This window comes from Antennarius striatus, chromosome 6, assembly GCF_040054535.1.
Source record: "Antennarius striatus isolate MH-2024 chromosome 6, ASM4005453v1, whole genome shotgun sequence".
Lineage (NCBI taxonomy): Eukaryota > Metazoa > Chordata > Actinopteri > Lophiiformes > Antennariidae > Antennarius > Antennarius striatus.
Window position 1 is genome coordinate 12,509,054 of NC_090781.1, and position 15,098 is coordinate 12,524,151.

Here is a 15,098-nt window from a genome sequence, read left to right on the forward strand (position 1 = left end):
ATTGAACTATGAGTGGAATCTGACCCAGTCGACATGTATCACCACTACTGTATTATTGCACATGCCTGTTCTGTTGTATGCATGTTCCTGCTTTCGTTAATGTCCAGTGCTGACGTAATGATAAAGACTGGATTTACCAGGTTACAAATATTTTCTCAGTACAGCATTTGTCCTACTACCGAGGATTGAAATGCAGAACATTGTCTTCAAATTTTCTGTGTGTAGATCATCCATTGTGTTTACAGTACATAAAACTAATGTGCCCTCTTCAAATGGTTAGAAATCTGTTTCTTACAGTGTCTTAAACAAATACTTTGCATTTACCAACTTTATTCTATAATATACCAAGGTTACATTCATTTTATAAATAAAATCAAGTTTTGTCTTCCCAGGAATAGCTGGATTTGTCAGATGTGGAACACTAAGTGTGAGAGGGAATCTAAATACAACAAAAAATGCAGCGATTCATTGATGTGAGTTCATTTTGTTTTTTTGTTTCTGTTCAGAAATTGTGGATGGGAACTCCAAGATGACCCTGGGAATGATCTGGACCATCATCCTCCGCTTTGCCATCCAGGACATCTCTGTTGAAGGTATCAGCAGCACCATCTTCTCCAGCTGGCCTTTCAGATTTAATTAGCCAAACTTGTCCTGCAGGAATGTTTGGAGTTGCATGACATCATGTGCAAGTTGCAGATGCAATGGAGGAACTAGAGTGGAAGTAACATGGCTAGTAGCACAAAGGCAAGGGGCTGTTGATGGGTAATAATATGGATTTAAGAGGTTTAGTCCTCAGGTTGGCTTATGAAGAAATGGATCAGGGGCTATAAATATTAACTGCTGTTACAGCTAAATGTTTTAGAATGATTGTTATTACACAAACCAGTTAGAAAAAGAAAACCATTTTATAGCCCAAAAATGACATAAAATTAAACCTCAATGGGTCTGCTAGTAAATAAAAGACTATTTTTTTGTTTGTTTGTTTCTTGTTAAATTTATGAAAGAGTTTCAGCATTTCATGGTGACAACTTTAAGTGCAACCTATTGTAAAGAGCAACAAAGGCTCCAGCCAATGTTTCTCTCTATTTCTGTTTTAAAAGAGTAGTTAGAGCTGTCATAACTGTAACAGCTAATAAAAGCTCTGTTGAATTAGCTCTGGCAGGAATGGGTCACTATAATGACTGAGTTTTTTATTCTTCATATTAGAGCCTAATGTGTTTTAGATGTTTTCTGTCAACAAAAATACTTTTTGCTGAATCCGTTTTGGAATCAGGCCTGACACACATTTACAGACGACCACTGCTGCTCTCCTTTTCTTCGGTTTCTTCTCCTTTCATCTTTTTTTTCCTCATTGCAGAGACCTCTGCAAAGGAGGGTCTTCTTTTGTGGTGCCAGAGGAAGACCGCTCCCTACAAGAATGTCAATGTGCAAAACTTCCACATTAGGTAACACACACAAACACACATATTTCAAGGTCAAACTGATTTAGTTTTTAAAGGTCATTGATGTTATTCTTTAGAGAAAGTTGACAGTCAATATGTTGTGCCAGTTTATAAAACACTGATGAAAATACAAAAAATAAAATTAACTCGGATCAAATATTTTTGGGCCTCATTAATCCAGTCCTGTTTTCCTCCTGCAAAGCTAAAATGTGTTAATGTTGAACATCCCATCAAATCTTCAAGGATAATAAGGGTTTGTCTGCATTTCTGTTGTAATTCAGTTCTTGACCTTGAGTTAGTGAATTCCCTTAAAGAATTGTCTTGACAGAAAGTAAAAGATGTGTATAGGAAGGGACGACATTTCTACACGATTAAACTGATTAATGCAGAGGGAGACTTCAGAGCTGCCAAGTTTGAAGTCAGTGCTCTGATGGTGTAGAAAGGTCGCCCCCTGTTGGTGAAACTGGAAGTTTTTTCCCTCCTCTCCCCTTGAAATTATAGAAAACCATTGACGTTTTCTAAATGCAGACATTTGAAGTGCACATCATGCGCAAACCCTTTTCTTTAGTAGCTTCATAGTTCAGCCCTAAAATGTTTTGAACGTTAGATTATTTATTATTTAGCATTAGATTATTTTTTCAAACTTGTTAAACATTAAACTGAAATAATTGGGCCGACCTCTAAATCATGCTGCCCTATGCAGGTTTTAGTGAATGCCATCCATGCTGATGACAGTAGCAGATAGTGCAGACAAAGTGAACCTGAGCCATGAGTTAAACACATCCTCTGTCTGTCAAACAGCTGGAAGGACGGCCTCGCCTTCAACGCTCTGATCCACAGACACAGACCTGATCTCATCGACTACGAAAGCCTCAGAAAGGTCCGGACCCACACTGACCGTCGCCACCATGATGTTTCACATTTCCCGATCCAATTCTGTCAGAATCTTTTAATGTCTTTATACTTTTGTGACGGAAGTAGTTGGAACAAATAACCCTTATATAAAAAACAACCAAACAAAACTTGCTAATGATGGAAAAACAACTTTGTCACCTTTATCCTAATTTGCACGTCTTCTGACCCTGTGACTGGTTGTTTAGGACGACCCAGTGACCAATCTGAACAATGCCTTTGAGGTGGCTGAGAAGCACCTGGATATCCCCAAGATGTTGGACGCAGAAGGTAGGCCGTGTTTATGAATGATAGTGTGTTCTTTGTACTTACTGTGATCCAGTGTTCTGTATTTATAACAACTGATTTTAATAATTGACAGTATTCGTGTGTACATTCATTCTACACCCCAGAATTTCTAAAACGAGTGAGATTTGACACTTGTTTCTTTATATTTTACAGTCTAAAATTAAGTTTTCAGACACATCAGTCACATATGCACTTCTCTTGAAGTCATTTTCAGTCGTCTGGTCTAAAGTGATGTCATAAAAAGGCTTTATAATCATATAACATGTCGTACAGCAGCTCAGAAGCTGGAACCATACTGATTATTTTTTACCATCTGTAATACAGCCAATAATCTGTGAACATTTTCTGTGAATTGAGGAATTAATTGATGTGTAGTCATCAGTTCTAATTAACACTTTTATTTCTGGTCTTCTCTTCCTCTCGGTTCATCTTTCCTTGCCGACCTCCTGCTGTCCTGCTGGATGATGAATAGTCATCGCGGAAACGATGAGGCCGGACGAGAAGGCCATCATGACCTACGTATCCAGCTTCTATCACGCCTTCTCTGGTGCACAGAAGGTGAGCTTGTCCTGCCCCAGGCTTTATTAACACCTCACCTGAGCTACAGGCAGAACAAATAATGATTTGGGCGTCCATCAGTCGTGACTTTAACTTTACAACTTTATTCCATGGAGAAGGAAGAAAGTTCTTTAAATCAAAACATGATGGCTGAGCGAATAAGAGTGGATGCTTGTTTTGTAGAATCTATCAACTTGTGATAGTCTGTGTACTGTGTTTGTTATTCCAGTGGGTCAGTAGTGTCATGTCCTAGGCAGACCTACTGATGTGGACCACAGCGCTACATGAACTGTAACTAGATTTATGACTGACTCCTGAGTTGTGACAGGAGACGCATGGAGCTTTAAAATGCACTCATTAATTCGGACACACTGAACTAACCTTCAACAGGTGCAGCATGTCTTTCTGAATTAGTCAAATAGACTTTGAGCTTTTGTCCTTTTGCACTATTTCTATTTGTGCCTGACTTACTGTTTAGTTTTATTCCCATCCACTGCCTGCGTGTGATGTGTTCACGCAAAAGCTATAACTGTAAGAGTCGCAAACAAAGCTTGTTGTCTTTCATGTGATTTTAAATTTGCGAGTGTATTTTCTCACTAATCTTTGAATACACAGAGTGGACTTGGACTTAATGAGACACTTGAGACGTTTTATCCAATTACTGTGAGCGTCACTCATCATTCTGTTTCCTGATAGGCCGAGACAGCTGCAAATCGTATCTGCAAAGTCCTGGCTGTCAATCAGGAGAATGAGCAAATGATGGAGGACTACGAGAAACTGGCCAGTAATGTGAGTTGAAGGGTGTACACCTGGACTGATGAGAGCTCATTTAGACCTTTTGGTGTTCCATATATTCATTTACCAAACATCATCCATCACCATAAAATCAGAGCGTATGTCAGATCATGTTCAAGTTTCACACCTTTTTGTTTTCTGGTCTTCTTACTTTCTGCCTCCAGCTGCTGGAGTGGATCCAGAGCACCATCCCGTGGCTGGAGAGTCGTTCTCAAGAAAAGACTGTAAACGATATGCAGACCAAACAGGAGGACTTCAGATATTACCGCACTGTCCACAAACCACCCAAGGTTTGGACACACGCCTCTAATGTGCAGATCAATTTTGATGTATTTCACCAACTTGATCTATTTATCTCATTGAAAATATATTTTCCACCAGTGGATGAAGTGTTTTTATTTCCCCTGTTTTCTGCTTATTTTAATTTATTTTTGTTTGGAGTGTTTTGCCAAGACTTTCCGTTCTGTCCTCAGGTCCAAGAGAAGTGTCAGCTGGAGATCAGCTTCAACACTCTGCAGACTAAACTGAGACTTAGCAACAGACCTGCCTTCATGCCATCAGAGGGACGCATGGTGTCTGTGAGTCTGCAGGCATAATTTATATCCAGATGGAAAACCGATTCATATCTGAATATTTCCAGAGCCTGTGTCTGAAGCCTTCTGAATGTTATGCTTATTTGTAACAGACTGCAGCCTTCCTTTCATATTCTAAGTACATGAATGTGATGATATTGACTGGAGGAGTTTGATCCTCACAGAGATTCATAGCTGGTTGGAAACTTATGTTCATGTTGAACATTTTGGACACACTAGCTAATTGTCCACTTAACTGACACCCGATAGTTTCGGCCATTCTTAAAAAGACAAACTATCATGCAGACAAGTTATGGGAAAATATTTCTTTTCATACACATCAAGGTCGATAAATTTAAAGTACAGTATATAAAGCTTTGTTTTCAATTTCTTTCCATTATATCGTCAGCAGAAAGTATCAAGAATCAGCAAGTTCAAACATGACAACACAATACTCCATGTTGAGTTTCATACTATTTATTTATACTTGGCTGTATTATTTGGAATGAAGGTGGGTGCGAGGGATTATTATTATATTCTGTTCTACAAGGACTATGCGGGCACAAACAGTTTCCACACCACCCTCTGCAGTAAAGCATTCATGTCAGTAGTTCCTCCTGTTTGGTCTTAGGATATTAATGGAGCCTGGCACACTCTGGAAGGAGCAGAAAAAGGCTATGAAGAGTGGATCCTCAGTGAAATCAGACGTCTGGAAAGACTGGAACACCTGGCTGAGAAATTCCACCAGAAAGCTGCCATCCATGAAGGCTGGACCGATGGTATGCAAACGTTTCTTTCAAAGTGGATGAATATATAGAATTGGTTTTGCTTGATTTCTTTTAACTTTGCTGAAATAAATTTTAAGTCCCTTAACCCCGATGATGATACAGTGGAGGCACAATTGCATGTTTGTTTTCCCAGGTTTATTTCATCTTTATAGGGAATTTTACATTTTTTATTTGCTGAAAAGTCAAGGGAATTACTGAATTTTGTGTCAATACAGGCAAGGAGGCCATGCTAACCCAGAAAGACTACGAGACCTCCACCCTCTCAGAAGTCAAGGCTTTGCTGCGTAAACACGAGGCCTTTGAAAGCGACTTGGCCGCCCATCAGGACAGAGTGGAGCAGATCGCTGCCATCGCACAGGAACTCAAGTAAGGGACAAAAAAACTTCACAGAGGAAAGCTATTTTATTACTGGCTCATTTGTGTGTCAGATAGAAACTCTTGCCTCCTCTGGTCTTGGTCTGTAGTGAGTTGGACTACTACGACTCTGCCAGTGTCAACGCTCGCTGTCAGAAGATCTGTGAACAGTGGGACGTCCTTGGATCCCTCACCCAGAGTCGCAAACAGAACCTCGAGGTACCACTTAGTCCGAAGTCCCCGTTTCCCACTAATGATGATCTGTGAACCATGTGGGCCTGAGAGCCCGGCACACTGCAACTTAAAACCATGTTTTCCAACAGAGGACAGAGAAGCAGCTCGAGTTGATTGATGAGCTTTATCTTGAGTTTGCCAAGAGAGCAGCACCCTTCAATAACTGGATGGAGGGAGCCATGGAGGACCTGCAGGACATGTTCATCGTCCACAACATTGATGAGATCCAGGTCAGTGGGCATTGAACAGAATTAGGATGTGTTCCTCATGAAAACCAATATACCTAGTAACTTCACAGAGTTCATGTACCATGTTGAAGTTCTTGCTTGGAGGTAAAATCAAGCTTGTTTTTTTCCCTCCCTCAGGGTCTGATTACAGCCCATAATTATTTCAAGTCCACTCTTGACGAGGCCAACAAGGAGCGAGAGGCCATCCAGTCCATTCAGGCTGAAGTCCAGAAGACCGCCCAAAGCAACGGCATCAAGCTGAGTGGATCAAACCCCTACACCACCATCACGCCTGAGAACATTGATGACAAGTGGTCAAAGGTGAGCAACTTGTGATTTCTAATGATCAGATCATTATTATAGGGATAGTTTTTCCTTCTTATTGCAAATAGGTTTTGTTTGTTTTTTTATAAATAAACTGAGTTGCTTCATTGAATTGGTGCAGTGTTTGCTTGAAGCATAAGAAATTTAAAGATGTTGTCAGGAAATCATGAAACTCTTTCTCAACTTTTCTCACTTGATCCCCTCAGCATCAGTTAAGTTTGCATATGGAAGCGATAAAAAGGAATCCTTGTTCCCTGTGTTCATTTAGAGATGTTCTGATATTTTTTAACATCACTAGTCATATTAAGGACCAAAAGGCTAAAGCCTGGTGTCTGGATGCTGAACGACCTCCTTACTTTTTCTCCAGCTGTTGACTTGAGTATGTTGGTACAGCCGCAGGTGTTACGGGTTCTTTACATGTATGTCTGTTTTGCAGGCTAATGAATTAGTGCCGCTGCGTGACAAAGCCCTGCAGGAAGAGCTGAACAAGCAGAAATGCAACGATTCGCTAAGAGCCGAGTTTGCTACCCAGGCCAACACTGTCGGTGCTTACATACAGGCCAAGATGGAGGTAATGGATTCGCTCACCCAGTCAGTCCACCACTCTCTGTGGTGTTTAAGGGTCTCATCTTTGCACAGCTGTGTGTATTTTGTCACAGTTATCAAGCCAACAGTGTAAAAATATGAGCTCATGATAGAAAGATGTAATGGGATTAAAGACCTTCAGGACAATTAATTTTTGTTGTTAGAAACAGAACAAATGTGCTTCAGAGTCATCATTTACAAAGTTTGAATATTAATATAATTTTTTAAAAACTCTTTGATCACATAATTTGCTTTTTTGTCTCGTAGCACATACGGGACAAAAAAACTAATATTCCAAGAAGACTATTGTGACGGTGTGTTTTACATTCACGCCACTTTAGCCTCAAATTAATTTATTCATATTAACTCTGCATTTATTGAATGTTTAGACACACAACAACCTTGAAGCACTTTTTAAGCACTTTATTTTCAAACACTTTTGCAAAAGCAGCTGCTTCAACTTGTCCCTGTGAGCATTGCGATGGCAGATGTTTTATGTTTAACTCAGGCAGAAAATGCATCTCTCGTCACTAAAGTCACACAAAGGGTTTGTCTAAATGTGCCTGACGGAGTGTGTGTGGGAGCTTTATTCACACAGCTGCTTGTGATGGCTGTTGTTTCTCAAATGTATAATTTACATTTGTAGGAGTGGGCCGATAGTAAATACTGTCTGTTTGTTCTTGTAGGAAATTGGCAGGATATCCATTGAAATGAACGGCACCCTGGAGGACCAGCTCACCAATTTGAAGGATTACGAGCAGAGCATCATAGATTACACTCCTGAAATTACGAAACTGGAAGCACGCGACCAGCACATCCAGGAAGCACTCATCTTTGACAACCAATACACTTCTTACACAATGGAGGTAATACACACTTCCAGAACCTACCTAATTGTGTTTGTGTAGTGCCTGTCTGAAGAATTACCACACAAAGATGGTTTTCTCAGCTTGCACACAATTAATCCTTCGTTGCAGCCACATTCTGTGTCTGTTCTAAGACTAGTGTGTAAAACATTCCGTCCGTGTTTTTTTTTTTTTTTTTCTTTTCCACTGCCTTGTCCCTTACTGTTTCCTTTTTGCATTCTCCTCCTCCCTCCCAACAGCACCTCCGTGTGGGCTGGGAGCAGCTGTTGACCACCATTGCCAGAACCATCAACGAAGTTGAGAACCAGATACTGACACGTGACGCTAAGGGCATCAGCCAGGAGCAGCTCTATGAGTACCGAGCCTCCTTCAACCACTTTGACAAGGTCAGGGGCCGCGGCTCCGGGGTCACAGCTAACTTATGCCATCGGTTTTTAGCTTATTATTCTCTTTGTTGTTCATTTTGTTGTTAAGAGCATCAGAGACTGAGTTGGTAGCCAAGCAGAATTATGTTTGCTTTTGTCTGTGATGATAACTGAAGATCAGCTCAGAAAAACACAAACTAATTCCTTTATGATTTATAATGAGGTCAACACAATACTTTATTAAAGTCAGAAACAGAAAAAAACAACAATAGAATACTACAAAACCACACAAAGAGCAGTAAATATGCTTATTGAAGTAAATATTGTCTTCAAGTCTGGTTTCCTTACATAATTCATCACCAGTAGTAATAATAGAAAAAGCAGTGATACTTTGACCTGGTGGAGCTGTTTCAATATTTTCTGTCTGTATGTACAGATGTTTTTTCTATTTTAATGTATAACATTAAGAATGAATGTTTAGAGCTTACCAGCGGGTGAGAGAGCAAACAAGCAGGTGAGTGTTCACCCTGATAGTTTACACGAGGGAGCACATGTTGGGAACACAAACGGCAGTGTGACAAGAGGCTTTACTGAGGTGTTAGCTGACCAGGGGGTGTGTCAGTGTGTACGGGCACTAGTGATCTTAGTAATGTGGGCATACTTTTCAAAGATCCAGAAAAAGCTTGGTCGTGTTTGTGAAGGTCACTGGAAAGATAATGAATTGTCATCTTTATTGTGAATCTGTTCTAGTTGTGTTTTGCTTTGTGTATTTCATCTTTCACTCAGTTCAAAATATTTAATTCATCTTGATATAAACAGCAGTCAGAACATTTTCTTTTAGAACTTGTTGACATTTGTGAGCAGCCGTGTGTGATCTGAACACTTTGAGCCCCTGAGTCTCACCAGGATGAGCCAGACATCATTCTCCATGTCACTCCAGTGTGTGTTTGTGTCACGGTGTGTCCTTATTTTTCCTGTTATTATCTGACATGGTGATGCATGAACACTCCCAAGGCCATCCATCCCTACGGTCACTCACTCATCCAGTTATGTGTTCATTCAAAAGTCCACATGTCACCACAGTGTCTGGACACACAACACATCTGGTGTTCACCGAGAAGCCTTTAGAGTCTCAGACGCATTTCTACAGCTAATTCTCAAACACATTCAGAGATGCTTTTAGCTTCACATTTTACATACATATGAAACTAGTCCTTACAGGTCGAATCTGAAGGAATCATAAATTTGTGTGTGTAGAAATTCTTTTTTTTTTTTTTTAAATACTACAGCCACGTACAGGAGGACAGTATTTTTACACTCATCCTTCATGACTTGATAAAGGCCAAGTATGTAACTGCTACAGAGCGTTATCAATCAAAAATTTAGATTCTTAAAACAAAATCAAATTTTGCCTTTACATTTTAATGCATCTTTTTAAATAACATGAGATGTGTTGCCTCACGTTTTTAAAAACGGTCATGTTTTTGATTGTTTGTCATGGTCATATGTTGAGTTTTATATGTTGATATTGTCTAAATACCCATAAATGTCTGTCCCTACTTCCTTCATGTCATCATCTTGCATGCTGTGGATCACATGGTCACCACCCTCCACCATCCTTGTGTTGTGATTGGTTCATCCTCATGATGTGGCACTTTGTCATTGGGTGTTTGGTCGATCTCAGGACCACAGCGGGGCCCTGATGGCCGAGGAGTTCAAAGCCTGTTTGATCAGTCTGGGCCATGATGTGGAGAGCGAGAAGCAGGTAGGAGCTCCAGGGGAGGACAGAGGGAAAGAGGTGGCGCTCATCAGGTCCCCAGAGGAGGCGAGCAGAGCTGAAACACTGCCAGCATGTTCAGCTGTAAAAATGCTTAGCTTCATTTCACTTCAATGCTGGTATGCATTCTCAACGTTTTAGCATCTAAAACTTCCTCTATAGTCTGATCAGTTTGATTTATTTAATTGAGAAATATATTAATGAAGATGTCTTGAGAATGTGTAAAGAAAACAGCAGCAATAAAGTGCTCAGTGCACACCAATTTAAAATCACTGGTGGTGTCTCCTGTTGGAATTGATTAGTTGCTGCTGTTAATATCATTTTATGTCAGCTTAACTGCTCCACAAGTTAATTCCTCACAGTCTTTGTTTCTAAATCTAATAGTCTTGAAATGTGATCTAAGAAAAAATATTTTAGTTCAACCTCTGAAATGCACTGAGGTTTGTATTTTATATCTACAATTACCCTGCTGTGATAATAAAGGCATTTTAATCATCATTAAAACATCACGCCTTAGATTATCTTTGGAATCCAGGAAGTATTCTTGTGGAGAAAACACAGATGGACTGTAGATAAACTCAGGTTTCTAAATTTTACATTAAGAAAACGATTACCTTGTGAAATAATTTACAACTTGACAAAAAAAAAAACTACACAAAACCAACTGCTATCCCACACATGGCTGACTTCTAAAGTAACTTGTCACCATTTAGTTGTAAACAGACTTCCTGCTCCATTCTGTTATGAACACTGAGCAGTGCTGAGTCAGCGCTCCTGCTCTGAGGCTCCTGATGAGCGCGGGGTCGGTCAGGGTCCAGTCCGTCAGCATGGAGGGCAGTGAGATGCTGTCTGTTTGTCCACTAGGGGTCTCTGTTGCTCTGTGCTTCCTCAGCTTGCCGCGGGCTCCCTCTCCGTCTGTCAGGTTTTACTTTGCTCCCAGACTTTAACTGTTTTTGCTTTTATCTTTTTGTCACCCCCCCCCCCCAAACCTTACACACCATTCTGTCTGTTTCTGTCCATTGCTTTTTCTCTCTACACCTTTGCCATCTCTCTTCATCCTCAACTCATCACTCCTCCTCCTCTTCATTTCCGCCAAGTTTATCTATCTGACTCCACCTCTGTCGACTCACCTGCCCCCTCTGCTGATATTCGCTGTGCTGTGGCGGCCAACAGAAGCGATCAGGACAGATGGTCTCAGATGATTTCCGAGCTCTACTCATTTCAACAGGAAACAGCCTGGTACTGCTGCTAGCATGATGCTCCCTCAGGGTGTCCACAGGTCCAAAAATCTCCCAATTCAGTTTCAATTCAAAGACTTACATGATTTACAGAAGAAAGAATTTTGACATTTGGACAATGATATTCTAATACGATTTCCAATTTTTTGACTTATTTATTATTTTTTTAGCAATGTAAATTTTATTTTAGTAGCATATAGTGGTTTTCTAGAGGATGCTTCAGCTCCTATGACACCTGCAGACACCCTGCTATCCCTCGCTGATCTACTTCCTTCTCTTTATTTTATCATGTTTGTGTTGCTTTTCTGTTTGCTGCTTCTGCCTTAGAGAGGTCACTAACTCACACTATCACTGTCACCATGTAAATTCCTGGATATGCATCTGTTTTGTCCTCTGTGCCCTCATCTGTTTGTATTTCTCATTGACATCAACTAGCGACCATGTTATATGTATGCTAGTTTCAACAGTGTGAAATGTAAAGCATTGGGACTGTAATCACAACTTTGACCTTTATTTCCTGGCAAAGTCTGTATCGTGGTGGTCCTGATGTTTGCCACACCTTAAGTAGAGTACTCATCTCCACATCTGTGTGTGCGAGTACAACCTGCTGTTTGTCTTGGATTAATCTTGCGTTTCTCGGTTGCCAGGGCGAGGCAGAGTTCGCTCGCATCATGGGTATCGTAGACCCCAACTGCAGCGGAGCCGTCACCTTCCAGGCCTTCATCGACTTCATGTCCAGGGAAACAACTGATAGAGACACAGCCGACCAGGTCATCGCCTCCTTCAAGATCCTGGCCGCTGATAAGGTGTGTGTGTGTATGTGTGTGTGAGTGAGAGAGACAGTGAGAGTGCATCAGTTTTGTAATTTAATACGGTGTTTAACAAAAAGTTTTTATGTAAAATAACATTTATTGTATTATTGTTTGAACAGATGAGAACAGTAGTTGAATAATTATATATAATTACATCCAATAATAGTGTGACGGAGCAAACTTCCTTCTTAGATTATACACATTGCATCACTGAACACACTAAAAAACCTTTCATGATGGTCTATAAAACTGATCCCGCCTTAGAATGTTGATTTTTGTGCTTAGCTGCACAACAACCTCTGAACCCGACTCTGTTTACCAGAACTTCATCACAGCTGACGAGCTGAGGAGGGAGCTCCCCCCCGACCAGGCCGAGTACTGCATCGCCCGCATGGCGGAATACAAGGGGCCCGATGCCGTCCCCGGTGCCCTCGACTACATGTCCTTCTCCACTGCCCTGTATGGGGAGAGCGACCTGTAGAGGAGGCAAAATGAAGAGAAGGACTGGACAGGCAAGAGAGGGAGAAGAGGAAGAGGGGGGTAGAGAAGATCTTCTGTGTGCAGAGATGTCAGGGTTTGAGCGGCGCCCCTGTTTGTGTCCGTTTGTGTTTTAAAGAATGAGCGCGGTGATAGAATTGTGGTTAAGTTTGGCCTCTGCAGAATGTTTTCCAACTGGTGTCATAAATGGAATTGAAAGTTTTCAAGATTTGTCATGAAGGTATGAACAGGCATATCCAGGGGCAGCTGTGGGGCAGGACAGTCGCTCTGCAGTGTGGGTCCTTAGCTTCACACTCTGCCTTTATGGGATCAAACAGTGGGGGGGGGGACAAGCTAATCTGATACTTATGCTAATTTTTGTTCATTTTATAATGTTTTTTCCTCTTCTTGCCATGGGGGTGTGTGTGTGGGGGGGGTCAGGGTATGGAATGTCAGGGTGGTGTGAGGATTGACAAGGCGACTGGTGAGGTTTGCGTATTAGATCCTATAGAGATATATGCTGTGAGGTTAGGGTTGAGGAGGCTGGGCAAGGGTTCTTAACAGAGATCAAATGACATATTTACCCATAATTCCCATTTTGCTGGATAAGGTGACCTGTCTAACCACCATTCTTTTCTTTGTTCATTTTCTTATTTTCCTGAAGCAGTCGGGTGGGTTGTGGGTCGGGAACGTAGATCGGTGTAGGTGGGAGGGCAGGACTCAGCGCTGTATATACTTATTTTTTTTCAGTGCGAAGAATGAGACATTGTCCCACTAGTAGAGAAATCATGATCACAGGCTTTCCAATATGGCAAAGCAAAGTGACAATTATTTAAAAAAAGAAAAAAAAAAAAAAAAAAAAGCCCAAACATTTTAAAGCCAATGACGGCGACACAAAGAGAGCAGTTTCACCAGTGGATAGGTTTGAACTTCCAAACATCTTTTCAGGGTTTGTTTGTTGTTGTCCTTTTAAAGCAGTGGAAAATAATCCTAGAAAACGTTTTGCAGCTGTGAAGTGGAGGCTAGTTTGCCTAAAGACTTTCTTAAATCCTAAATCCCATGACAGACAAAAATTAAAATTATCCCCAAATATTTGCTTCTGTGAAACTATAACTCCAACTGGAGTCAGTGTCTGGTGCTCAAAACTATACGGTTGTATGACAGGTAAAACAGCAGTCATGTCAGTTTGTCCAGTTGTTATGACCAGAAATTGATTGACTAGAAATTGATTGTGTGCACACGGGAAGAAATGTATACGTGTTATGTCAGGTTTGCATTTGATTGGCTAAATGGAGGTTCTCATACTTCCTGGATTTTAAGGGTAATATTCACTTGACAGATGTGACTTTTTGGAAATATTGTGAAAGTAATGAAATAAATGTGCCTACTGATTGCTACAGCCCTGTCCCTCTCTTACCTTCTCCCTACCTCACCTTGTCCCTCTTCTCTCCCCCACCCCTCCACTCCATCCGACCATTTTGTCTCTGACGAAAAGGGAAAGAAAATGTACTGCAAGAAATGAGGGAGGGTCAAGATCAACAAGGGGCCCTTATGTTAACGTTCCATTTGGTGCAAATAAAAAAAAACCCATTGAAATTGTTAGTTAAAATCTATGCAATCATGATGCGTTCATAATCTGAATTCTTTGAAATATTTGGGGTTGTGTGCATCAATCAGGCCCTTTCTGTGAAAGCTCTTGTTTCTTGTTTGGGTGACTGTTATGGGGAGAGGAGCGGGAGACTGAGGGAGGGACATGCAGGGAAGGAACCGAGAAGAAAAGACTTGGACCAAAAGCTTATTTCTCTTTTTTTCTGTTCTTTTTTTCCCTGTGAATTTTGAGAGAAAAGAACTCTGGAATTGTGATTTTCTTCTTTTGTACTCTTTAATATCAAACCTTATCTGCTGTACTGGAAACTGCAACGCCTTCTGTCTGTAATAAGTGAGTTTCACAAGCACACATAAAAGTTTGCTTACAAAATACCTTTGGTTGTCTTGGTTTGTGTTCATTTATCTGTGTTTTTATGGAAACATTGTTTTACTTTCATATACTATAGACTTATAGAAAAGCAAAAAATGACATAAAAATGTTTGATGTTATAGGAACGAGTTTGTAATCAGTGATACTATAATAATTCCTTTATAAAATGAACATGTCTTGCTATTTGAAAAATTGGAAGTATATAAATTAACGAAACTGATTTTTATCTTCCAAAATTTCATTGAAATATTAAATGAGGATAAGTTTATCAATCACACAATCATGTCCAGATAACAACCACACAAAACATTGTAATATTCATCTATCATGAAACCATAGAACTAAAGGAAGCGACACCTCCAACTCAGAAGGATGTGCTTTTCAATTTTTAAATATTTATTAAAACTATTAGTTTCAGATCAGGTTCCAGGAAATTTAAGTCCAAAACTTAAGGTTTTTTTTTTAAATATAATTAAAAATATTTAATACAAACAGAATTTAAGTTT

The 15,098-nt window shown here is 40.3% G+C and overlaps 1 protein-coding gene across 1 annotated transcript in view; it reads left to right on the forward strand.

Annotated features, from left to right (window-relative positions):
* actn4 (actinin, alpha 4) overlaps positions 1 to 14,594 on the forward strand; it is a 46,772-nt gene extending 32,178 nt beyond the window's left edge. Inside the window, exons 4-22 of the mRNA XM_068316555.1 lie at positions 507 to 593; positions 1,358 to 1,445; positions 2,244 to 2,322; positions 2,543 to 2,624; positions 3,115 to 3,200; positions 3,897 to 3,989; positions 4,160 to 4,285; positions 4,469 to 4,573; positions 5,199 to 5,346; positions 5,571 to 5,721; positions 5,820 to 5,928; positions 6,033 to 6,173; positions 6,309 to 6,491; positions 6,931 to 7,065; positions 7,766 to 7,945; positions 8,185 to 8,331; positions 9,995 to 10,075; positions 11,973 to 12,131; positions 12,460 to 14,594. Of these exons, the coding sequence (XP_068172656.1) occupies positions 507 to 593; positions 1,358 to 1,445; positions 2,244 to 2,322; positions 2,543 to 2,624; positions 3,115 to 3,200; positions 3,897 to 3,989; positions 4,160 to 4,285; positions 4,469 to 4,573; positions 5,199 to 5,346; positions 5,571 to 5,721; positions 5,820 to 5,928; positions 6,033 to 6,173; positions 6,309 to 6,491; positions 6,931 to 7,065; positions 7,766 to 7,945; positions 8,185 to 8,331; positions 9,995 to 10,075; positions 11,973 to 12,131; positions 12,460 to 12,618 (2,339 nt within the window). The 3' untranslated portion in view covers positions 12,619 to 14,594. The remainder of the gene's footprint in view (positions 1 to 506; positions 594 to 1,357; positions 1,446 to 2,243; positions 2,323 to 2,542; positions 2,625 to 3,114; positions 3,201 to 3,896; positions 3,990 to 4,159; positions 4,286 to 4,468; positions 4,574 to 5,198; positions 5,347 to 5,570; positions 5,722 to 5,819; positions 5,929 to 6,032; positions 6,174 to 6,308; positions 6,492 to 6,930; positions 7,066 to 7,765; positions 7,946 to 8,184; positions 8,332 to 9,994; positions 10,076 to 11,972; positions 12,132 to 12,459) is intronic.
* The last annotated feature ends 504 nt before the right edge of the window (positions 14,595 to 15,098 follow it).